At 30.3% G+C, this 25,975-nt stretch overlaps 9 protein-coding genes and 1 non-coding gene across 10 annotated transcripts; 5 read left to right on the top strand and 5 right to left on the bottom strand.

The window, feature by feature from the left end:
• Positions 1-5,483: 5,483 nt before the first annotated feature.
• ASCRUDRAFT_72751 (uncharacterized protein) lies at positions 5,484-9,383 on the bottom strand (the record flags this gene model as incomplete). The annotated part of the gene is made up of 2 exons (XM_020192108.1): positions 5,484-9,208; positions 9,269-9,383. 2 exons carry the CDS (start codon positions 9,381-9,383, stop codon positions 5,484-5,486), a joined length of 3,840 nt encoding a protein of 1,279 aa, XP_020044651.1.
• ASCRUDRAFT_78030 (uncharacterized protein) lies at positions 9,134-10,423 on the top strand. The gene has a single exon (XM_020194108.1). The coding sequence runs from the start codon at positions 9,619-9,621 to the stop codon at positions 10,303-10,305; it is 687 nt and encodes a 228-aa protein (XP_020044650.1). The 5' UTR covers positions 9,134-9,618; the 3' UTR covers positions 10,306-10,423.
• Positions 10,424-10,563: 140 nt separating this feature from the next.
• Positions 10,564-11,151, bottom strand: ASCRUDRAFT_10374 (ATG3/ATG10 family protein; the record flags this gene model as incomplete). Its single annotated transcript, XM_020188574.1, has 1 exon — positions 10,564-11,151. One exon carries the CDS (start codon positions 11,149-11,151, stop codon positions 10,564-10,566), a length of 588 nt encoding a protein of 195 aa, XP_020044649.1.
• Positions 11,152-11,423: 272 nt separating this feature from the next.
• MRPS18 (mitochondrial 37S ribosomal protein uS11m MRPS18) lies at positions 11,424-12,451 on the top strand. The gene has a single exon (XM_020194107.1). The coding sequence runs from the start codon at positions 11,521-11,523 to the stop codon at positions 12,241-12,243; it is 723 nt and encodes a 240-aa protein (XP_020044648.1). The 5' UTR covers positions 11,424-11,520; the 3' UTR covers positions 12,244-12,451.
• Positions 12,452-13,218: 767 nt separating this feature from the next.
• On the top strand, positions 13,219-15,004 carry ASCRUDRAFT_78028 (uncharacterized protein). Its single transcript, XM_020194106.1, has one exon. It carries the CDS (start codon positions 13,432-13,434, stop codon positions 14,992-14,994), a length of 1,563 nt encoding a protein of 520 aa, XP_020044647.1. The 5' UTR covers positions 13,219-13,431; the 3' UTR covers positions 14,995-15,004.
• A 307-nt stretch (positions 15,005-15,311) lies between these two features.
• Positions 15,312-17,321, bottom strand: ASCRUDRAFT_78027 (phosphatase PAP2 family protein). The gene has a single exon (XM_020194105.1). It carries the CDS (start codon positions 16,958-16,960, stop codon positions 15,335-15,337), a length of 1,626 nt encoding a protein of 541 aa, XP_020044646.1. The 5' UTR covers positions 16,961-17,321; the 3' UTR covers positions 15,312-15,334.
• Positions 17,322-17,661: 340 nt separating this feature from the next.
• ASCRUDRAFT_72746 (uncharacterized protein) lies at positions 17,662-21,924 on the bottom strand (the record flags this gene model as incomplete). Its single annotated transcript, XM_020192107.1, has 1 exon — positions 17,662-21,924. One exon carries the CDS (start codon positions 21,922-21,924, stop codon positions 17,662-17,664), a length of 4,263 nt encoding a protein of 1,420 aa, XP_020044645.1.
• A 1,207-nt stretch (positions 21,925-23,131) lies between these two features.
• On the bottom strand, positions 23,132-23,782 carry TRI1 (Tri1p; the record flags this gene model as incomplete). Its single annotated transcript, XM_020189627.1, has 2 exons — positions 23,132-23,404; positions 23,465-23,782. Coding segments are annotated over 2 exons (591 nt in total), but the record flags the coding sequence as incomplete, so codon positions are not given.
• Positions 23,783-24,314: 532 nt separating this feature from the next.
• ASCRUDRAFT_18513 (bifunctional fructose-2,6-bisphosphate 2-phosphatase/6-phosphofructo-2-kinase) lies at positions 24,315-25,649 on the top strand (the record flags this gene model as incomplete). The annotated part of the gene is made up of 1 exon (XM_020189540.1): positions 24,315-25,649. A coding segment is annotated over one exon (1,335 nt), but the record flags the coding sequence as incomplete, so codon positions are not given.
• Positions 25,650-25,839: 190 nt separating this feature from the next.
• Positions 25,840-25,956, top strand: ASCRUDRAFT_t169. Its single transcript has one exon. It is a non-coding gene; the product is annotated as a tRNA-Leu (tRNA).
• The last annotated feature ends 19 nt before the right edge of the window (positions 25,957-25,975 follow it).

Here is a 25,975-nt window from a genome sequence, read left to right as displayed (position 1 = left end):
ATAGATTTGTTGGTTATAAAGCAATGTTTCGAGAATCTCTTTCATACTTTTCTTATTTGTGGTTGATGGATCATAAGTCAAAAGAAATAGTTGTTCTAAGGTTAGCATACCTAACGATTTCTTTAAATTTTTCATAATTGGAGCATTTTTTTCAAAATGTTTTTCAAACAACTCAATAAATAGAGATATGGTATCTAATAGTCTTTTTAAATCATTTTTGTTCCAAATAAAAAAACTATAACTCTCTGCATCTTGTATTAAAACCTTTGCAATGTTTCTGACACTTAACTTTCCAGGAAAACTACTTTCATTAAAACTTTGAAGTATCGCTTGAATTTCAAAGATTAACTGAGGGTATACTAAGCTTAACAATATTTGCTTAGTTGAAAAATCAACTTCCTTTAATGACTCAATTAATTGATAATTTTCATTGCTTAGAACTCTTTCCAAAATAATTTTAGCTGTTAGCACCTCAAACTTTTTCAATATTTCTTCAATTATTAAAAAATTTTGAATCTTCAATTTATACATTATACCACATATTCTAGAAATCCAACTTTTCTTAAAAAAAAATTCGCTCAAACATTTTATATTATCAAACGAAAAATCAAGACATTTTATAAAGTTCTCATATGACGTTATATTGTAATTTATCTGATGATTAATTTGCTGGTTATCATTATTTACCTCAATAGAGCTTTCAATTAAATCAAACAATAAATACTGAAACTCCGGCATAACTATTGATAAACGCTTGCTTCTCTTTGATAGCCGTTTTGAAAATTCATAAATATTAGATCCTAAATCCTGTAGCTGAGAAATTCCAAAGCTTCCTGCAAAAACTAACACAATAATTTTGTCATCGTTATACCATCTTTTTAAAAAATTCTTTAAAATGGCAAATCCATTGTTAGATATGAATCTATTATAATAATTCTCACCTAGCAAAGAAAACATCCGTATTAAAAGTCTTAATCCAAGCTTAACGACTTCGCTATCAGGATCTTCAAGCAATAAAAGTACCCATCTTAGATTTATAGTTTTTGTGATTCTTTTGATGATATACTGAGAAGACGATTCACATATTATGGAAACAAGAACATCAAGAACACATATTCCACATTTCTTTTGCAAACTTGGATCACTATTGGATATTAAGTTGCTTTCAGAAGTATAGTTCTTGTTGATATTCAAAGCATATACGACATATAAAGACAAAGAGTGAAATATTTCACTGGTTGGGCTAGCTTTGACAATGATTGTCAATGTATTTGAAACAATAGGTAGAAATTCTGCACTAAAAGTATTGGACTTTAAATTTTGAATAAGTTGTTTAATCATCTTCATTTTGACAATCTTTTTAATGTTATATTCATGATATTTACTATCTTGACTGAAAACAGTAAATTGAAACAATAAAAACTTAAATGTTTCCTTATCGCTGTTTTTCCAAATATCAAAATCAACAATCAAAGATCTATATGCAGCAGAATTCAATATAACTGAATCAAATGGAGAATCATGATTATAGCCAACAAATTCTAGTATTGTGTCCAAAACATCCAAAGTACATAAATTCAGTTTATTTTTCAATATTATTGATAAAATATAATATCCATTTTTATCTTCTATTTCTTTTGAGAATTTGATATTGTTCAAACTCAAGTTGAACAAAATTTTTAGATACACTATTAATAGTTTAATATTATAGTTTAATTTTAATAAATCGGAATTTTCATCACTTAAACTATCTATTAATTTTAAAATAATGGTTAATCCGTCTATAGAATTAAAAAAGTTAATCAAAATTGTAGAGTTTGAATGATAATTTATTATTTTACCATGACCATTAATAACACCAGAAAAATGTGGATTAACAGTAGGATTGTTAATAGAATTAAAAGCAGTATTTAGTATTACGGAATAAATATTAGGTTTTTTTTCAAACTCTTGATCATTTTCCATTGATGAGCCAGAACCGCTAAATTCTGAAACAGTTCCAGTTGTAAGAATGGATAAATTGGAATTGGAATTCATTGATAAAATAGAATTCTTTTTAATAGCATTTAAAGGCTTATCATATATATTCAAATACTGACTTGCATAATCTTTCAGTCTATCTTTATTAGAACTATTAATTGAACGTGGTTTTTTAGGAATTAAAACAATCCCTAGTTGGTGATTGCTATGAATTATATTTTTAGCATTAAAATTAACCAAAATGTCATCATCATTAATTAGTAGATAGTTTTTAAGGTCAAAATTAGAATCCTTTCCTTTTCCAGAATACTTATTTTGAATAAACAAATTACTATCTCTTTCAGAATTAAAAGTTGCATTTGATTTTGATGATTTAAATTTTGAAGAGTTATTAAAGTCACTTAGTTTTTGCGGATTTGACAAATTTATTCCAGAAGTAGTTGAGTCTTCAATGTTTGAGATGCTTGCTTGAAGATTTAATAATTGTTTATCATTATTGATGAATTGGGGGTCACTATAATTGATATTCAATTCTTTTAATCTTAATTCAAAAAAAGTGATTTTTTTATAATTTAAAAATTTATTAATCAAATTCAAATCTTTGTAGTTGTGATGATAATTCAAAGATAAATTGTAGGACAAATTGATCCATTGATATGATTGGATTTTATTAATCAACATGAAATTATTAAAATTTATTGAAGAATTATCATTAAAATCATCAGAGATATGAGAATTTATGTCATTGGTTAAATTGTTGATAGGTTCATTGGAATTTTCATCATTGTTTAGCAAAGTTGAAGCAAAATTACCGAATTGAACTTTTATTTCTTTATTAGATGTAGATAAATAATTAAAAGGGTATTCTATTGATTCAACAAATTCACCATCAATAAATAAGGTTAGCTTTGATGTATTCTTTTTTGATAAATAAAAGTATTTTTTGTTATTTTTTGATATGTTATTAAAACTATGAGTAATAACTATGTTGTAGAATTTCGTTTTTAAGTATTCAGGCTGAAAACTACTTGATAGATAATCATCATAATTGTCATTAATATCATCAATTCTAGAATTGTTATTATTGCTGTTATTGTTATTGTTATGATTACTACCTGGACTTAAAATTGAGGGAATGTTTTTTGATAATAGATTTATTAATGGTGATTTCTTTAAAGCAGTATTTTTGGTATTGTGGTCATTATTGTTGAGATTACTTTTGTATTTTGAATGATTAAGATTTAGATTCAAATTTTGGTTATCAACTAGAAATTCGAAATTAAAGTTATTAAAAGTTTTTTGGAATAAGTGATTTTTATCTAAATTTTTGATTGATATAGATAATTGATTATTTACGTTTTTAATTAGAGATAATTCTAAGAAAATTTGATTTTTATGGTTTAGTAATCTTAAAAAGGTCATTTTATTATTTTGAGTTAATAAATTTGAGCTTGAATTTGAAAACGAGTTTGGGTTTATAATTTCATAGTCGTTTAAAGAATTGTTGACATTAAATTGGACCCAAGATTGTATAGTGTAGCCATTATTCATGGAGTTTAATTTAATGCTATTGTATTGTAAAAACGAGTCCTTTTGAAAGATCAAGTAGTTTAATGGGTTATTTGATATTGATAAGGAATTAATATTTGAATTGATGTTTGAGTTATGTTGGTTTGTAGTGGTATTTATTGGAGAAGATAGATTAATCTTTGAAGAATTTTTAAAAAAAAATTTATTTGATGTCGAGATACTTGAAAATGAAGAAGATAAATTATTAAGAAGGTTATTGTTTTGAATTGAGTCATTATTTAATAGTTCTATATGTGATAATAAGGATTTAAAAAAGTTGAAAAAAATTAGAGAACTTGTATTTGTATTTGTATTTGAATTTGAATTTGAATTTGCATTTTCATTTGCATTTGCATTTGAATTTTTATTTTTATTTGATTTAATTTTTTTATTATTTAAATTTATAATTTTTTTGAAAAAAGTTAAAAAAAAATCGAAATTATTGCAACCCAATTTCGATAAAGATAAGTATAGCTTGAGCAATTGATTGAAATAAATTTGGATTAGAAGGTTATTTTGGTTTGCGTTATCCAAATCAGTTGATATAAGGGTTATTAGTTGATCTAATAATAAGTCTAGGATATTTGATTGATGAATTATTAGGAGATTTATAGGAGATAAGTTTGATAATTGGTAGGTAAATTCTAAAAGAAACAATTTTAAGTTTAGTTTTACAGATTTGAAGAATAATAGATTAAATAGTAGATTGAAAGAATTTCTAATATAAAATTGGTTATTAGAGGGATTATATGAGTCAATATTATTTATATTTACGTTTGAGTTTGAGTTTGAGTTTGAATTTGAATCTTTACTTTTATTGATTGAGTTATGATTAATTTCATTTAAATTTTTTGTAAATTTCAAATCATGAGAAGATAATAGATTATAAGTGAAATATGAATAATAATTTAGGAGATCGGTAGAGAAATCGGATAGACTTAACATTAAGTTATTAAATTCATCAATGTCGTTATTATAAGTATTATTATTTATAGATAAATCTAGAGATAGCCAAGAGATTACAAATTCATTATTTAAAAAGGGATTGAATTGGTCAAATATATTTGAATTTGTTTCAATTTTTTGGGGATTATTATTGATATCTGTGCCAAATGGCATGAAATTGAGATTTTTATTATTATTATTATTATTATTATTATTATTATTATTATTATTATTATTATCAGTGCCATTATGAGTGTTATCGGTATGATTTTCGGTATGATTTTTATAATTATCGTTATTTATTGTTGTTTGATTACTTGTAGCAGTGACCAAATCAAACTGGTTATTGTCAATTGAAGATAGTGAAATGGAATCTTTGTTCAATCTGGTCCATTTGTCGTTGGCAGGACTGTTGTGGTTAGCATCATGGTCAAAGCTATGGAAGTCGTATTCGTCGTTGTGAAGATCATCATTAACAATGCCATCACCAGTGCTGATGTTGAGTATCGCTGATAAGATATGAAGTATGAACAATTCGGGGTTACAAAGAAAATCGTCAGAAGTGACTATTCTTTTGAACAAGCTGGTAAAGGAAGTGGCTCTGCTGTTCTTTTCAGCATCGTTTTCAGTATCAATGTCGTGCCAATCGTGTTTCTGCTTCTCGTGGAGATGGTCGATAGAGCCACTGCTGTTGAGAACGTAGTTGAAATTGAAGTCGTCGTTGAGCTGGAGCAAGTAGGAGTCGATTTCGCCTCTGAAGTCGTCGAAGGAGTAGGCTGGGTCCATTGTGAACAACACTCTCTCTGGTCTGCCTCTGTTGCTGTTCTTGAGTGCTCTTTCTGAGTTGCTTCTTCTGCCTGTGCTGCCTCTGCTTCCATCCGCCATCGGGGGCTACCCGGAACCACCCCGGAACGGAGCGGCCGGACTGCGGATGGTTGTTTTGCTGCTTCTGCTCCTTCCGCTATTTCTACTGCTTCAGTGCACTACGCTCAAGTGCTCGCACTGGTCCAACGGGGCTCCAACTGGCTGCTGAAAACAAATCCAGCGTCCTTCTGCTCCACCTCAGTATGCGAGGTGTCGCTGTTGGCAAGAGAATCCAACGTCTCTATCGCTGATCGCAAGTAATCGTCCAAATTGTCCTCAGAGGTCTTTCTCGACATATCTGCTTTATTCAAACTGGAATCGTTGAAACTCACCTCCTGTTCTTTTTTTGTTTCTTTTTCTTTTTCTTTTTTTTCTTTTTCTTTTTCTTGTTTTTTAGGCTTGCTCACTTTGGAAAACGTTTCTTGGTTACTTTTTCTTGATTTGACCTCAATATTCGGCTGATAGTAAGCTGGCAAAAACGTTGAATTAAATTCGCCTGTGGACTTGTAACCAACTGTAATCTCTGCACCGTCGTCAGTTTTATCTGGATTCTTGCTTGGAGATGAAGAATTAAAGAGTTCTTCGATACTTTCTAACTCTGTATTATGTCTTGCAGATGACCCAGGAGTTTTATGAATAATATGCTCATTTCCTCCTGCTTTTTTCGTTTCTGGTGTTTTGAAAGCCCATATTTTTTTCAAACTTCTCAATCGCTGAAGAATCTTATACTCTGGAAACGTTTGATCAGCTTTATTAACCAACTCCAATTCTACCAATTGGTTTAATCCATTTCTTATTTTAGGCAAACTGAAAACATGGTGGTTCATCCTTTTAAACGGCTCAAGTTTTCTAATGGTTTCATCTAGAATATCAACCGATTCCTTTTCTCCTTTAATATGTCCAAGTGCTCGTATTATTTCATCTGCTATCCCATCTGCCTCTTTAATCTCTTCATTTAATATCGATGAATCAATATAGTCAATCCGCTTTTGCAAACTTTCAACTGTTGGACTGCTATCAATAACAAACGTTTTATATATTTCAAAACTTCCTTCCTCATCTTCTGAATCGTAACTTTCTGATATTTCAATCAAATTATCACTCCTAATCTTATTTCTCTTTCTAGTCACACTTTCAAATTTATCCAGCCCATCACTGCTTTTAGAAAAACTATGCGATCTTTTGCCTCGCATTCCAATTGCATTATTCCTCTTAATAATATCACTCAATGATATATCTGATAAATGATTGTCGTCAATAAAAATCTCCTCCATACTTCTAATTTCGTCGCTGCTATTCTTAAACAATGATGCAAGCGATGAAGTTGATGCTTCACTTCCAAATTCATTATATTTCACATCCATGTCCTCATCTTTGTTTGTTTCTAATCTCGATCTGGTTCTTGGTTCTGATCTTCTCGTTCTGCCATTGACTAAAATCGTCGGGTTCTCATTTTTTGATTTTAAATCATGATCATTTCTCCCATTCTGATTTGTTTTCTCTTTTTTAATTGTAAAATAATTCAAATCTGGCTCAGAATCCAGATCTTCAATATCAATTACCTTCTCCAGATCATCATCTGAACTGGATATTTCAAAAACATCATCATTTATATTTATATTTGTATTTGTGTTCTTATTTATATTTCCATTTTTTTTTGTATTTTCATTTTCATTTTTACTATCAGAAATCAAAAACAGTTCGACTTCACTTTTGCCATTGTTTTTCAATCCCATATTCTTAGTTTGCAGTGATACAATAAACAACCCTTCAAAATCAGATCCAAATGTTTTTTCGAGAATATCATCTTTATTATCATTATCATTATCATTATCTTTATCTTTATCTTTATTGGTCTTGGTATTTTTTTCATTCATCTGATTTAAGTTAATTTTATTAATGTTTTTATTGATATTGTAACTTAAAATGTCATTTTTACTAGCACTAATGGCGTTACCTTTAGTAATTTTTTCATTAACAAAATTATTTATTAAATCTTCCTTATCTTCGGAATCACTGTCAATAGAGAGAACTTCATCACTTTCTTTATCTGAAATATCTATTATAATTTCATTTACTTCTTTGATTTTGATTTTGATTTCTTTGTTTTCCTTATTTAGCTTTACAATATCATTTAAATTTTGATCGAAATCTTCAATTTTAATTTCTTTTTCTAACAACTTATAAATTTCATTATAGTCTACCAATTTTATAAAACTGAAAAACTTTTTAGCATAATCAGGAGAACACCATGCACCATCAATAACATTATTTCCTTCAATGAAAAATTGCTGATAACTTCCATCACTACCATCTGTTATGAATTTTTCTAAAAAATAGTTGTATTTTATTAGATCTTTATAATATAATTCCGACTCAATTGAAGATGGTGATATATTATTTATTCTATTATAGGCAAATATATATGATAGTATATTATTTAAATTGACATAACCATCAGAATATCTTCTGTATAATATAAAAAGTTGGGAAATATTTAAATTTTTGTTGTCATTATTTTCATTAAGTTTTGATTGAATATAAAAGCCTAAAACATCAAGCAAATCATATCTAAAATTTAAATTTGTTGATAATGACTTATCCTTATTTAGAAGTTTCTCAAAATAAATAACATTGAAAGATAAAGGAAATTTGTTTAAATAAGTATTGTAGTGAGTGATTGTTTCAAAATGTAATTTAGTTTTGAAATTATTGAGCAAATCTCTTTCAAAAGTGTTTATAACAGCTTTGGTCTTTAATTTATTTAAAAACTTTCCAGATAAATCAAATTCAAGAATTGGAATTGAAAATTTATAAAAATTGTTTTTTTGACAGTATATTGATGCTTGAAGCAAGTCAATATAGTGTCCATCGCAACAAGATCCAGTTATTTTATGATAATCAAGGTTACCGTTTTTATCGTCAGTATTAACACTAAAACTATTATTATTATTATTATTATTATTATTATTATTATTATCATTGTTGGACAAATTTATTAATTTTTTGATGGTAAAAGTGGACAATAATTTTGATTTACAAAACAATAAATTTTCTAAAAAATTGGATTCATTTGAGTTGTCAAGAATATCATTTAGTTTATTGTTTTTATTCATTATGTCATTATCAATATATAGTCTATCAAAAATTAGTTTCGTTATAATTAAATGATCTAAATTGATTAAGCCATCATCAAAGGATCTTAAGATTCTTGTTGACAAATTTTTAGTTAAATGAACAAAAGTTTCAAGAAACAATAAAGTATTATATTGAACTTTTGCTACTCTGTTGAAGGATAAAATGGGATTTAAATAAGAATTCAATTTAAAGAGTGATGAAATTTTTCTTGCAATTGGTAAGGGAACCCAAATTCCGGTGAAATATGATAATATCTTTGGATCTAAACCCGAAAACAATGAATCTTTAAATTTGAATATAAAATTTTTATCAATCTTCGAATCTATTAGAGTATTAAATTTTTTAAGATTTTGAGTCGGAATTAAATCCTGAAATCGTGATATATTAATCCAAGATCCTAGTTTTTTCCGCAAGATTTGAATACATCGAGTGTTATTTGTATGGGTGACATCGTTTATTGTATTAATTGCTATATTATGAATGTAGTATTCCTCATTTCCAAAGACTATTGTGTCTAAGATGGCATAGGATGGTAACTCAGGTTCATAATAAGTGACGTCGTTACTTATTGTGATGATTCCCTCAGAGGTTTCCATAAATGTATGTGTGATTGAAAAAGAGAGCTCGACAGCCAAACCACAAATAAGCCAGTAGTTATCAAAGTAATTGTTACCTTTGCTACCTTTGCTGCTGTTGCTGTTGCTGTTGTTAGCTGTTATTGTTTAAATATTTTTTGTCTTCAGACCCAGTCAATCTGAGACAAAAACCCTACCCGTGCGTTGCCAGCCCGGTGGGTCGGTACTCAAAGCGGAAGTAGAAGCAGAAGCAGCAGAAGGAACAGAAGGAACAAAAGCAGGCTTTCGTGTATAAAACAACCACAAACACATCTGTACAATTTTCCTTGTTCAAATGTCTTTTGTTTAGTTTTTTTGGGCATTTATAATGCCTTTCTTCTGCTTCTCTTTCTCCTGCTTCTCTTTATCAACAAGACTCAAGATTAATACCATAATTTGTTTTCAAACTGTTTTTAATCTTAGAAATAACAATTGCTCAGTATCAGCTTATTTGATTTACCTGATAATTAACTAATTAGCTATTAAAACGAGAAAGAAAGAAAGAAAAATGTCGATTCTTGAAGCTCCATGTGTTTCTGCTTCCAGTGCTATAACTACCATTTCAACTTATTGTTTTGAACATTTAGGTTTAAAATCTCCAGGAAATTTGCGATTCAATAATTCTAATGTTATTCCCTTAACTACAGCTCCAACAGTTTATTATGTTCGTCGTGATAGAAAAAACAGACATCGAAGTGTGAATGTATTTGATTCATTGGGTAATAAAATTTATGTGTTTGAAAGAGGTAGTCCATTGAATCCTGTTTGGGCCTTGAGAAAACTACCAAGCAGACAAGAAGTTGCCACAGTCAAAGCAGGGTTTTTCTCAACCACAACAGATTTTCATAATCAAGCTAATTTGCAGCATAGAGATGTTAAAAGTGGTTGGTCACTAAGCAGTGGTACTCATAAATCGTTTTATCTTAATGACGGATATGAGTATCAATGGAACAATGGTACAAAATTTTTAGAAAAGATATCAAGTAAAGATGCGGGTGATGAAGAAGTCAGAGAAAGAATTGCAAAAGCAAGATTAATGAGACAATTTAAATTTGATTTTGAATTAATATTTGATAGTGAGAAAATCAATCCTGAAGTAGTTTTGTCGACTTCTTTTATTTCAATGTTGACTCAATGGGGTGTTGGTGAAAATACTGAAACAAGAGGTCCAACCTATGTTCCACCCGACAATTGATCTCAATCGTTATCATATTTAAATTTCTTCCAGATCTTGATCTGATCTGATCTGATCCTTTGCTCAAACAGTTTTTATATCCTTTTTTTATCTTTTTCAAATTTCTTTTATATATATTTGTGGTGTATTTTTGTTTTTTATTCTTTTTTAACAGAAATATCAAACTTTTTTCAATTGTGATTTTATAATGATAATACAAGATTGTTGTTAAAAAAAACAAAAAGAAAACCAAGTAAATTAACTAGTAAATAAGTTATTTTAATAAAGATACGGATTAATATCAGATAAAAGTAAATTAAAGCCAAATAAAGGGCCATAAATCTGAAACCAATTAATTAAACAATTTGAGTTGAAAGTATTAATCAATTCGTTTGTCATACATGGATGAATAAAGAACCAATGCTCGTCAGTTAGAATGTTATGATTAGTTATATTAAAGTTATTACTATTTAAATCACTTAGGTAATTTAAATTGTGCAAATGGTTTGAGATTTTATCTAAATCCCATATAGGTTTTATATTTTCATAGTCGTTATCAAGGAATTTTTTAAGGAATTTAAAATAAAAAACAGGGACTTGATAAGATTTATGAAAAGATATTGTGAATTCCAATATGATTTGAATGTTATGATTGTTATGATTGTTATGATTGTTATTATTGTTATTATTGTTATTGTTGTTATTATTTAATGGTTTTTCATCAAGTGATTTTCGAAAATATAAAAAAGATTGATTTCTTTGTGATTTTAGATTTATAGATTCATAGAATATATTCTTATTAATTAGATAATTTTGAATAATTTGAAAGAGAGAATTCAATTCTACATTAAATTGAATTTGGTTCATTATAGATAATATTTTATCACAATGATTGAACATGCTCAGTGAATGTTGATTTATGAATTTAAGATTAGAAGAGAATAGAAAGATTAAAAATCAATTACAAATCAATTACAGAAAACAAAGGTACGTTTCCAGGAATCGAACCAATGAATATTATGTAAAGTGACTAGATTTCTTTTCTGTTTTTTCCAATTTCTGAAGGTGTGAAACATGTGACTTTGAAAAGAAAGCTGGATGGAAATTCATTGGTTTTTTTATTACATCAAATGAATGGGAGAGATAGAAAATAGAAAATAGAAAATAGAAAATAGAAAATTGAAAATCGAAAATCGAAAATATAAAGGAAAAATAAAAAACATATAATAGTAAAAAATGATTCAAAATAGGATAGGAATGAGAGGCCTAAGACTTGTGTTGGGATTAGGAAAATGTTCTGAATATTATGGAAAAAGGTTTATAAGTAGCGGAAAGGCTCAATTTAATGAAGAAACGCAATCACTTGATAGTTTATTGAAGGAATTAAGTAAAAATAAAGAAAAGAATCTGAAAGCCAATAAAAGTTCAGTTCAAGCTGGGCAAAATGAAGGCAGGTTGGATCAGAATTCTGCCGACAAAGACAAAATCCCATTGAATAAAAATATTGGAAATAATATCGTTGTTAAAAGAATTTTACATTGTTATTTCAAAAAGAATAATACGTTTTTAACATTGACATCTGTTTTAAAAGATCCTGATTTTTTGAAGAAAAACCCCGAAATGTCATACAATGATAAAATGCTATACTTTTTGAACTTGCCAGAAAGGGTGAACATGAGTTTAAGTACCGGACAATTGGGATTTAGAAAAGCAGCCAGGGGAGAGTACGAGGCAGCGTTCCAAGTGTGCTCCAGGATGTTCCAGATGATGAGAGACAACAACCTCTTAGATGTAGATTTGGAAGTGGTCTTGAAAGAGTTTGGAAAGGGCAGAAACGCATTCCAAGCAGCATTGTTTGGGAAGGAAGGAAACCACGTTCGAGCAAAGGTCGTTAGACTAAGCGACGACACCAAGTTGAAGTTCGGTGGTTGTAGAGCCCGACGCCCAAGAAGATTGTGAATTGGGGATGTGTGCTCTCTAGTCAGTGATGCTGTTGGCGATTCTTTATATATTGTTGGTTATCAGAGATTAATCATACTCGTATAAATACGCTTGATCATTGGCTGTGGAGCAGCAACGCAGCAGCGCGTCGTTGTCGCATACGAGCGCATACACAACTGAGACCATGTGTCTGGATTCAATTACATAATAATTAATAACGACTTAGTCAGCCATTAGTAAGCGCTGAGTCAGCATCCCGATTGGGCGACGGCAAAAGGCGCTGAAGAAGAAGTTGAGAAAAAAGCGAGAAATCAGAGAAAAAAGCAGATATAATGCCCTTTCTTTCTTTGAACTGCTTTCTACTGGGATATATTGCTTTGTGCTGGAACTTTGCTGGAACATATCAACTTACCATTACCAGAATACGCTCACTGCAGAGCAAACCACTTTTAAACACACAGTAATTATATTTGGCCATATTTTAGCTGCCAGTTTTCTAACCAGTTATCGTCTCACACATCTCATTTCATTTAGCAACAAACTCAAATTCAAACTAAAACTTATTTTGTTGATCTTTTTTCCAAAAATTTAGCTTCCATTTGTTTTGAAATTACTTTTTACATGAATTTTATCCTACTGCTATTAAACCACTCTGAATTCCCTTAATAATATTAATCTTGTTATTAATCTTATTATTAATCTTATTACCAATCTTAATTATTTCATAATAATCTTAAAGACAGTGTTTACCAACGAATACCAAGTTCCAACTATAATCTCTTAATCTCATTTGTTTTAATCCCATTATTCTGATTTCTGTTTTTTTATTATCGGTTGTCCTGTTTCTATTTGCTAATTTTTAAATTCTTGATCAATTTTCTTTCACCAAAAATCCCAGTTGTTTTTTTAAAAATGAACATAAATCCATCACTAATCAATTCTCTAAATTTTAATAATTTAAATAATAATTTAAATAATAATTTAAACAATAACATTCACTTCAACAATTTGAATAATTTGAATAATCAAAATAATCTAAATTTAAACAATAACTTGGCTTTTAATATAAACCAAAATAATCTACAAAATAATTTACCAAATAATTTACCTATTAATAACCTCAGTAATACTAATTTAAATCAATTAAAACAAAATAACCAATACCAAAATCAATTTATTGCAATGAATAATAACAACATAAATAATATGCCCAATAATATGCCCCCTAACATAAGCAATATGAATAATATGAATAACATTAATAATATTAATAATAATCCTATTAACAATAACTCAAATCCTATTTTAAATAACATAAACAATAATATTAATAACAGTCCAACGAATATCAATAATAATAATAATAATAATAATAATAATAATAATAATAATAATAATAATAATAATAATATCAGTATCAATACCAATATCAACAATAATAACAATATAAATCAAAACATAAATATGAATAATAATAACGTCAACACAATCAATAATACAAATACTCCTACACCTACACCTACAAATCCAAATAATATTACAAACAACAATAATACCAATGTTAATAATTCTATCAATCCCAATACTAATATCAATCCCAATACTAATATTAATATCAATGCTAATGCTAATGCTAACGCTAATGCAAATGGTAACAATAACAATAACAATAACAATAACAATAGCAATAGCAATAGCAATAACAATAACATTCCAAATACTCCTGTAATAAACAATACCTCTAACCCCTCAAATTCATCCACACCTGTCATAAATAATGCTCTGAATTTTAATTTGGCAAAATTCACTGAATATCAAAAAGAGAGAATCAGATTAATCCTTGAGATTAACACTCTATTGATCTATAGAGCTGAAATTTTTTTAATTCATAAAACAAACCCAGAAGCTGCCAAGTCAACCAATTTAGAAAAATTACCTCCAAATATTAATCTTGATGAAACTTTGCCTCATTATATTAGAAGAATTCATTCCAATTTAAATACAATCAACGAAATATCCGATCTAATTAAAAAAAATGATTTCAATAAAATTATCATTCCACAAATGTTACTACCTCCTCCAATTCCTTCAAATGATTTGCTCCAAAAATATTACATCTTCCAAAAATTGTTTCCTGAAGCAATGGAATCATTAAAGAAACACATTTTCTTATTACAACAACAAAAACAACAACAACAATTAATCAAGAATCAAAATAATTTATCAAATATTTCAACTCCAGCGCCAAATTCAGTTCAATCAACTCCTTTAATTGAAAATCAATCTATTGCTTCAAATCCTAACCAGATTTTATCTCCATTATCAAATACAAATATAAATAACAATAACAATATTACTAATAATAATAATAATAATAATAACACTATCATCAACAATCAAAATGCTAATTCTAATAACGTTAACAATAACACTTTCACAACTCCTCAACTACTTCTGCAACATCATCAACAATTTTTGAACCATCAAAAATTTCCAAACGTTCTACAAAATGGTTTGAATCCACAATTATTGAATAGAGGTGGTGCTCAAATGAAATTAGCACAAAATCAGAACCAGAATCAAAATCAAAATCAAAATCAAAATCAAAATCAAAATCAAAATCAAAATCAAAATCAACAGAATCAGCAGAATCAATCTCAGATGATTAACTCAAATCTAATCAATCCAAATATTAATCAATCAAATGCTACTAATAACAATAATCAGCAAATAATTGGTCAGATATCAAATAATCTTAATTTTTTTTAGAAATATAAACTACATTACTTTTCTATCTATCTATATTATATAATCTAATTGAATTTTCAAAATTTATAAAACAAAAAAACCGGTTTAAAAAATTGTAAAAATATATAAAAACTCTCACTAAAAAAACAAAAAAATGAGATAAAAATGTTATATGTAATAATTAATTAGTAAATTGAATAAAAATATACTAGCAGAAGTGAAAAAAATAAAAATGAGAAATGAAAAATGAGAAATGAAAATAAAAAAACAAGGAAAAAAAATAACTAAAAATTAAACTGAATAAACTATGAACAATGTAATTTGAGAATATAGTAATGCAATATCAATATGAATTATACTATTAATTTGAATTTGAATTTGAATTCGATATATTATTTGAATAATATGGATCAAAGAAATTTTGAAATCTTGTATTTTTAAACACTCTCATACCTAAAGTGCTTCCCTTTTTGAAGTTTGAATCAATTCTATTTTGTTTGAACTGAATTTCCTTTTTGATTAAAAATCTCCTTATAATTAAAAAAGCGGTAAAGGCATAAAATAAACCAAATATTAAATCTGCTCTAAAGTGATGATCCAAGTAAATAGTAGCCCACCATTGGATTATGACAAAAGCCAAAGCGAGTAATTTTAGGATTATTGTGTTGCTATAATAACATATAAAGAGAAATGTTTGAACAGCCATTGCCGAATGCAAAGAAGGAAAAGCACCAAACACGATAGGAGACTTGTGGAAACCCTTTGAAGTCATATGGGTTCCCATAGCTAGGTCTACTCTAGTTAAACCGGCAGCATAACCAGGCATGTCATAATTCGGTTCAATATCCAAACCATTTAAATGAATAAACCATGGAGGGGCATTTGGGAAAAGTAAATGAGTAAAGACACCTGATATGTTCTGTATTCCTAAAGCACAGGAAAATAGTTTAATTGCACCAGGAGTTTTGAAAATGTAGAGGTAAACAGCATTTAAGATGGGAATCATGCAATGAAATAAAACATAGAAAATCCATGCTAAAATATCCTTTTTGGAAGTAATGAAGCTTGGTTGAGCAAAATAAAAATCCAAGTTTAATATTGGCCACGACAAGATAAATAGTAGAGGAGGAAGGTATTGAGAATAGCCGGGAGGATAATTGTATGTAGTTGAAAATAAATGATTTGAATTTGTTGAAAATTGATTGATTGAGCTGTTTATTTCATGGGATTGGCCAGTGTTTGAGTTTGAAGACGAATTCAAGTTTGACAAGGACAGAATGTTAAGAGAATCGGAAGATGAGTTGCCAGAATTGGATTGACTCAATTTAGCAGTAGAGGAATTTTTCTTTTTGTTGATTGTATTATTTTTGTTGGTTTTATTATTGGCTAATGTTGAATCGGAATCAAAGTCAAAGTTATCGATAGAATTGATATCTGAGTTACGATTATTATCATCGTCATCGTCATTGTCATCGTCATTGTCATTGTCATCGTCATTGTCATTGTCATTGTCATTGTCATTGTCATCGTCATCGTCATCGTCATCGTCATCGTCATTATCAGAAATTTCAAAGGAGGATTGATCAGAGAGTTCAAATTCATTAATATCCTGTTGCTGATTTTCTAAAAAAGAATAAGTATCGGGCTGATTTTTTGATTTAATTTTGAAGAAAACCCTATAAACTAGAAAGTAACCAATTAAAGAAAAACCTAAACAGAATAGAAAGCCAATGAAGTTCAAGTCATAGAGTATTAAATCTAGATTATATACCAATTTGACATGGATTTTGGGTCTAATATCGTTTGGAATTACTCCAGCATTTTTGAAAATGAAGAGCCAAATGAAGACCGGGGAAAAGTTTATAATGAAATTCAAGGTCAAATAGAAAATGTTTCTTTCATTGAGACAGTTTAGATATATTTTATGATAAACTAATGAAACCAAAAAAACTATCGGTTTCAATACCAGTCTTGGAGTTATCGACATTGTAAATTGTGGGTTTCTATTGTTTTGTTTCGTAGATTGAAACTCTTTTAAAAATATTTTTTAGATTGTTGTTTTATTTGAGCAATCTAATTTAAGTTGGTTGAGGTTGATTGAGATTGATTTCAGGAATTGTGAAAAAGAGCCAAGAAACGAGAAAAGCTCTTTAGTTCGGCATAGGAAACAGGCAAAAGGGACCAAGGAGCAGCAAAAGCAGCAGTAAAAAAGGAGAAGAAGAAAGAAAGGCTGAGGAAGGAGAAGCAGAGGCAACAACAAAAGAGAAACCAAAAAAGAACAGGTCAGAAGAGAAAGAAACTAAAGAAGAAACACTGGGCATGAGAATTTGAGCCTTATAAACGTTTTTCGGCTCGCGTTGTCTCCGCACCGCCGCTGCTTCGGTTCCGCGCCGTTCCGCGCTCAACCGCCGACGAGAGCAAAAAGCTGCAGGAGCGCGGGTCTGAGCTAAGCCACACAAATGGTAGCGTCTCTGATTGGCTGAGATAGCAACCCGTCCAAGTGGACATATCCCCGTGAATGGTGTGTGCCGACGCGCGCGTGCAACACTGCATAAAAGCCACACCCATGGCGCGCTGACGCCTGTGCTGCTTTTGTTGCGTGTGCTACTTTTGCTGCTTTTGTAACTGCTCTTTTTGGCTCTGCCTGAATTAATAATAGAAAGCTATATACTTCACATGGCGTGTCACTCACATGGGAGGAGGCCTTCTGCGTCCGCCAGAAGAGTTGCTGGATATGCTGTTGTATCTGCTGTTGACGACGGTTCTACCACTGCTTGTGTTTCCATTGGTGGTGTTTCCACTTTTGATACTGCTTCCACTAAAAGAGCTGAACGAGCTGTCTGCGCTGTTAGCACTGTTCCCCCGGTTGATGAAATGGCTGCTTAGCGTTGTGCTGGGTGTGAGGTCACTGTTGCTGATACCTCCACTCATCACATTGTTCACAGCATTAATCGTGTTCAAACTGGCCACTTGTTCTGAGCTCATGTCGAAAACCTTGGTGATCTTGCTGTGCAAATCCTGAATAAACCTTTTGATTGTAATGCAGTTGTAAATTATTTCATTAATCTTAACTTCAACTTGAATCTTGATTTCAAGATTCAAATTGTCTTGTTCATTATTAAGCTCCTGATTAACAATAATCTGGCTAACCAAATTATTAAAATTATAATCACTACTGTAATTAACACTTATATTATTCCCATTGCTATTTTCTATCACTTGCTCAATGGATGTCAATTCCTGTTTAAACGAATGCTCTAAAATCGAATTAGCTTTGTTAAGATCAATTATTTTCTCCGTATTATAATCGATGTTTTCAATATTAAACAATAGTTTAATTAATTTATTATCCCGGTTATCCAAATAGAATTCACAGCTTGGGTTATCTTCGTTTATTTTGATATTTTTAATAATGTTGTTCAATTTAACTTTTAAACTTATATCTTCATATCCACTATTACCGCCACTATTATTATTATCTTCATCAATATTTTTCTTATTCAAATCATTAACAAATACTCTAATATAATATCCCTCGATTCTGTGACTGATAGTTTTATCATTGATTTTGATAATAGTGGAAATGTTTCGAATTTCAATCAGACTTTCAATATATCCAATAGAGTTCATTATAAACCGATAATTAGATAAACAGTTCACAATAGTCTGATATATCGCTTCATTCTTATTAATCGTATTCTTTCTATTGTTTTTAATTATTTTATCATATATCATCGAGCAGTTTTCAACTGAATCCTTAATACTTTCATTCCCATTCCCATTAATACTCATGTTTAAATTTGTATTCGTGATTCCATTAATATTATTAACTTGTTTAATAATCAATTCAAACATCAACTCGCATAAATACTTGAATCCCTCATAAATAATCCGAAACTCATCAGTGTATATCAATGATATAATATATTTGCTCTCATTTCCCAATCCTTCTTTTCCCTTTTCTCTTTCTTTTTTCTCCCCATTTACTAATATTTCTTTCAATTTCAATAATTTTTCATTAACTATTTCTATAAGTTTAATTGCTGATGATGTTATTCCATATACTTTGTTTCTAGGAGCACTTCCATCTTCCAATTCAATATCTTTTTTAAATTCCTTCCTAATATCGTTATTTAATTTAAAAATTTTAATTTTCAAAAACTCTTTAAAATAAAAATTCTCGATTGAATAGGGAAACGGTAAATCATTCCTCTTGTTAATAATTTGGTCGTAAATAAATTTAACTTGAACCAATTTTAAATAACTATCAATTATATCTAAATTACTATAACTATTACTGAATTCTTTCAATCCTTTAAAATTTTCTTCATTTTCTAACTCATCAAATCTTTCTAAAAGTTCTTGTAAAAAAATCTCAGATGATTTTGAAAATTTAATCATATATATATACCCAGTTCTCTCAGGTAAAAATCGTATTAACTTTGAAAACTTGGAATGTATTCCATAATAATTTTCAATAATGTATACTGAATACTGTTGGAAATTATTTATCATCGTTATTAAATCTGTTGTCAATTGATTTATTTCTTTAAATGAGCGATTAGAGTTTTCCAAAAATTCGTTTAAAATACTCTCATAATTTCTTATACTAATTTCATCAACTAAACTCTCAATTTCTTTGAAATATACAAAAAGGTTTTTTTCTTTAAAAAACGTTTTGAAAAACTCCTTTCCTTCAATCAAACTTATGTATTTATAATTCTTAACCTCATTGCACAAAATATCTTTAAAATCGATTCGGCTTTTGTATTCTTGATATAAATTGTTATTATTAAATGTTTCCTTTATAAAATCAATAATTTTTAAAAATGTTTTTTCAAAATTATTTATTAAATATATTTTATCGTAGTTAGGCCAATTATCAAATTTATAAAAAAAATAGGTGTCATCTGGCTTATTATTATTGAAATTGAAAAACAATTTGGATAATTTATTTTCACAAATTGAAAATAAATTTAATAATCTTGAAAGATATAAACTTAAATCGGATGAATTTTGAAAATTAAAATTTAATATAGTTTTGTTACAAGCTTTATAGATTAGGGAATAAGCTAAAGAATAATTAATTCTCCAATACTTTGCAAGTAAATAGATAAATTGGATACAATCTTCTGATAGTATATCATTATTTAAATCGATATTTGAATTATTATTATCATTATTATTATTATTATTATTATTATTATTATTATTATTATTATTATTATTATTATTATTATTATTGCTTATAAAGGTATTATTGAAATTGTTGTTGAAATTACTATTAAAATTACTATTAAAATTATTACTGAAATTGTTATTAATGTTGTTATTTTTAACGTTTCTATTTATATTTGAAGTATAAATAAGACATCTTTCAACCACTTCAACAAAGTACAACTGAATTTTAGTGCTTGTATCAGGAATGCAATTATATTGAATTTTTGTGTTATATAATTGGTCATTTGGGACATTTAAAATTGGATTAAAAGAGTTTATAATTTCGTTTAATGAATTAATTTCCTGTTTAAAATAGGATGAATAGATTGTGTGATTGGGAAAATCATCTTCTTCATAAATAAAGATTTCATTGAAAAAGGAGGGATTAATAAAATGATTTCTGTAGTTTAATTCTATTGAAGAGTTTTCGTAGGATTTAATTAAAGAATTAAAATTAATTTGATTAATTTGATTAATTTGAAACAAATTGCAAAAAAGTTCAAATTTTTTCAAATCATTAGCTAGATGACTAATTTTGATATCTGGATTAAAAAAGGGTTTTATATATTTTAGAGATAAATGGTTTAAAGACATGTTATAGGAGCCATACTCTAGTTTATTTTTGTTTAAATCAAAAGAGGTATTATCAGAAGATTTCAGATCAAAAGACTTTTCACTTTCGTTTTTCAAGTCCTCGATAAAGTGGTTTGAAGTGATTTGGTTATCGATAGCCAAGAGAGAGTCAATTAACAAGTCAATGAAACATTGAAATTCGTTATTGTATATTTTTAAAGCATTAGCAGATTCTTTTGTATTTGGTAAATATTTACAAAAATTGATTATATAAAAGTTCAAAGTGTTGGTTTGTTTCAGGAAAGGTTTTGTTTGTAAATTGTTTAGATATTTTTCAAAAGAAGATAGTTTATTTGAATTTAGAATTATTTTATTGTCTTGAAAATGCTTGGGCGTAATCTTGTCATTATTTGATTTTAAATCATTGATTTTTAGAGATAGGTTTAATTTTAAAATTTCAGGGAAATTTTCAGGCAAAGAATAAGTTGGAGATTGTATAGAAGATTGAGTAGAAACCTGTGTAGAAGGAGAGGATATTGGTGAAGAATGAAATGAGGAAGAAAAGGAGGAAGAGAAGGAAGATTTTTTATTTGATTTAAAGAAAATATTCAGAAATCTCCTTGGTTTTTCAGAAGTTGGGGTAGAAGACAGAACTGAAGGAATTGAAGAAGAAGTTGCAGCACGATGAGTCTGAAAGTTTGAAGAAGAGTGAGAAATAATGGGAGTTATTGTAGGAGCACTATAAGAGTGGGAAGTGTGGGAAGGGACGTTATTAGAATGATTAATGGTTTTGCTGAAATGACTGTAGTTAGAAGAAGCAGGAGAAGGCGATATAGGAGAATTAGTGGAAGAAAACGAGGAATTGTTTGATTGTTTACCGAGAGTTGAGACAGGGTTTTTGAAAAAGGGATTTATACGATAATTTAAAAGTAGGATGATTAGTATTTTTGATTTCAAGTCTTCTTCGTCAATAGAAAGATCATGTTGAATTGTTGAGGAAGAGTGGTTGGGGGAGATTGTGTTTATTGTGTTTGATAAAGAGATTGTATTTGATAGAGAAGTTGGAAGAGAGATCGAATCCGAGATAAATGTTGATTGATTGAGATTATGAATTTGGTTTTGATTTAAGATGTAATTATAATTATAATTGGAAGCCATTATAACATTATAGGAAGTAGAAAAAAAACAAAACAAAACAAAAACATAAAGCAGAAAAAAGAAAAAAGAAAAGGTTGTAGATTGAATAAGTGGTTGATAAGTGATAAAGGTGGAAAGTGGAGTGAGGATATAATCTATGGTGAGAAGTGAGAAGTGAAATGAAGTGTGTGAAATGAAAAAGGATGTTGTGGAATTTAAGTGTTATTGTTGTTTGTTTTTGTTTTTGTTTTTGTTTTTGTTTTTGTTTTTGTTTTTGTTGTGGATGAGAGAGAGAGATTAGAGGAAATTAAGATATTTAAAGGTTTTCAAACAATTGACAGAGAAATGCAAGAGAAATTGGGTGGTAGAGAAAGAGTTTTTATAACAGAATAAAGTTCTGGTTTTCCACAAGATAGTTCTGAGAAAAAGCTGGGAAAGAGAGAAAAACGAAAAGTTTTTAAAAAGGTTTGGAGAAGTTTCAAGATGTTATAGAGGAAAATGAAGAATAAAGAAGAATAAGATTTACAAGATAGAGAAGAATAAGAAAGTCTTGAAACAGGATTTGGAAAAGAGCAAAGAGACTAGAAAAAATAAAGGAAAGTTAAAAAGTTGAGCAGTACAATAGAAAAAAGGCAAGAAGATTATAAATCAAACGAGACCAATAGAGATCAATAGAGGTTATAAGAGATGAGAGGCAATTCGAAAATAAGAATGGTGTATATTGTGTAGATCTGGCACTGAAGGCTATCAATGATCAGAGATTAGGGAGCGAAGTTAGACTAGAGTTGGATAGAAGTGAGGCCAAATTGAATAATAAGGCTGAGAACTGGGTCGCAAAGCCCTTAAATGAGAACTGCGCAAACAATAGCAGACCAGAGATTTAAGAGAGGTGAAGAGAGACCAAAAAGAAATAAAAGCAAAAGGCAATGGAAAGGCAATGGAAAGGCAATGGAATATATATTGTAATGAGATTGTGATCATCCTGTAATCAGATAATAGCAAAAGTGAAGTGAAATCAAAACAAGAATCAGTATAAAAGATAAAAAAGCCTATTGTCATCAATTTGAAACAAGAAAAGAGAGAATTGTGACTATGCGTCGATTGTTTTTGAGGGAAGTTGATTAGGGTTTGTGCTGTTATTGTTGTTATTATCATTATCATCAGTACTCTTATCATTTTTACTTTTGAGATTGGAGGCACTGTTCTGAGAGGACGTTGTGTCGTCTCGAAACAAATGGGCAGAGGTTACTTTGCTCAATTGGAACATGGAAATCTTCTCGCCAAAGATAGGTTGCATTGCTTCGTCACAGATGATCTCTCTTTTATCAGAAGGGTTCTGAAGATTGTTTAGTTTGATGTATTCCCATAGTTTTTTAACGACTGCTGTTCTTGGAAGTTTGTCATGACAGTTGAGAAGCAGCTGTAGCTGAGCCGACAAAACGACAGGCTTGGCTAGCCCACCAGGAGTATTTGATTCGTTATCGTTGATATCGCTGGCCTTCTTTTTGGGATTGTTAAGATGGGTCTTCTTGGGCTTGACTATCTTCTTCTTGGACTTTACTAAGGCAACCTTGCTTCTCAACTTCTTGTTGTTGGCGTTAAGTGAGGAGTGCAATTTTGCAGCAAGTAGTTCGTTCTTCTGGATCTGTTGCTGTCGTTCGTGCTGCTGCTCATGCTGCTGCTGCTCGGTCTTCCTGGCCTCGACCAACCTGAAGTACCTCAGCATGATGGTTTTGTTCACCTCTTCCTTGTGAGGCAGCAAGTCGACAGTGAAGAGCTCCTGCAAGGCGTTGCGGAGCTTCTTGACAGTCATCTTCTCGAGGTCGGCCACGCTGAGAATGGCATCGATGGTGGGAAGGTACTCGTGGACGTTGAAGACAGCCATGGTGCCTGTGGTGCCTGTGGTGCCTGTGCCTCCGCTGCTGATAAGCTCTCCTCTGCGCCGGAGCAGCTCGGAGCGCCGTGGTGGTCCCGTGGTGCGCTGCAGGTCTGGCCCCGTGCTGTGATTGGCCGGCCCCGCGACGACAGCCCAGGCACCGCTATATCGTGGTAGATCTCGACCTCCATCGGCTGCTGCTGCATCGCTTTTCTGTGATACATCGTCTTTCCATTGGCTTTACATCTTCTCTGGCCCTCTTCCTTCTTTGTTTTTTCTTCTGTTCTCACCAACAGCTTCAATTCCTCTCAAAATGAGCAACAGCGAGCTATTCGACGGCCTAGGGCCTGAAGAAATAAGACCTCCCCACCAGCCAGGCAACTACAGCGCCAGAACCACCAACAAGTGGGATACAAACGCAGCTCCAGCTCCAGCTCCAGCTCCAGCTCCACCAGACAATCAATCACCTTCTTCCACCATCACCACCACCACCACAGCCAAATCTGCCAATTCAAACTCCCCTTCGCTATTCGAAGATAAAATCCACCACATCGAGTCCCCGTATAAAGTTTCTCCTGCTCAATTATATTCAACTTCGTCTGGCAGGCTCTTTCATGCAGGGAAATTATTAATCTGTCTTTGTGGTTTGCCTGGTCGAGGTAAGACTCATTTGTCGGTCTCGCTAACAAGATACCTCAGATGGTTAGGTGTTCCCACCCAATCCTTTCATATCGACGACTACAGAAGGAACGAGAAAAAACTTTTGAACATCGACTACATATCAAACGAATTCTTCAATCAATCCAATTCAAACATCAAAAACTCAGAAATCAAATTGTTTAAATTGAAAATAATCGAAAACTGTAATAACGATATTCTAAACTTCTTCAACAACGACAACGGTCAGGTTGCCATTTACGATGCGATTAATGGTTCTGCATCCTCCAGGATCTTGTTGCAAAAGAAATTTAACGATAATGACATAAAAGTCCTCTTTATCGAATCTCTTATTCTTGATAAACAACTATTGAAAAACAACTTAAAAGTCGCTTTAACCTCCCCTGATTACAAAAATTGGGATATCAGTCTCGCTAAAATAGATTTCCAAAACAAACTAAAACAAAGCGCTGAAGAATACCAAGAAATTAATTCAAATGTCCTCTATGACGAAAATCAACTCATGTCCTACATCAAATTCATCAATTTCGGTGAAAGACTTATAATGAACAACTCCCAATCCGGTTACATCATCAACAGAATCGTTTTCTTCCTCTTGAACTCCCGTATTAAATCCGGCAATATATATTTTGCTAGATGCTCTACAAACGATGATACCACTGACAAAAACTATTCCGACAACTTATCCAAAACCTTGGTCTCCCACATTTTGAAAAAAAAACAAAAGCTATCCGTCAGCGATTTGCCCCAAAACTTGACTGTTTGGTGCTCCCATGCTACCACTAGTGTTCAAACTGCAAACTCCTTCAGCACAAATTACAACATCCCAATAGTCGAAAGAACTCAATTAGCTAGATTGAACACTGGCTCCACCGAAAATTTATCAAATGAACAAATCAAAAAAGAATTTCCTCTTGAATATCATAATTATAAAGTCGATCCTTACCACACAAGATATCCAAGATCAGAAAGTTACCATGACGTTTCTGTTAGAATCGAACCTTTAATCTTGCAAATTGAAAGAATCACCCAAGATATCTTAATAATCGCTCATGAAAGCGTCCTAAGAGTCCTATACGGTTATCTAATGACTAGCTCAACTAATGACATTCCATTTTTCAAATTTCCTCAAGATGAAATCCTCGAAATCAGTTACAATGCCTATTCCAACTCGGTTAAAAAGATAAAAATCAGAGATTTCTCCTCATAATCATGCTAAATGCCGTTTATTGGTACTCGTTTTTATATAGTATGTTTTTATATATATATAGATGGTTCACAAATAAATAAACTTTTAAAAATGACTAATACGGCTAAAGTAAACTTTTTCCTTCTTGTGCAAGCATAAAAAACGCATTTCCGTCCTAGAACTGGAAAAAAAAGATACAGTGGCCGAGTGGTTAAGGCGCCGCCCACAGAAAAGAGGAAGTGCACACGTGCACACCCTACTTGCTAGGCGTTAGGTTTACCCTTCGCAGGTTCGAATCCTGTCTGTATCGATTATTTTTTAATATATTT

This window comes from Ascoidea rubescens (genome assembly GCF_001661345.1).
Source record: "Ascoidea rubescens DSM 1968 unplaced genomic scaffold ASCRUscaffold_19, whole genome shotgun sequence".
Lineage (NCBI taxonomy): Eukaryota > Fungi > Ascomycota > Saccharomycetes > Ascoideales > Ascoideaceae > Ascoidea > Ascoidea rubescens.
This window is presented reverse-complemented; position numbering and strand designations above follow the sequence as displayed.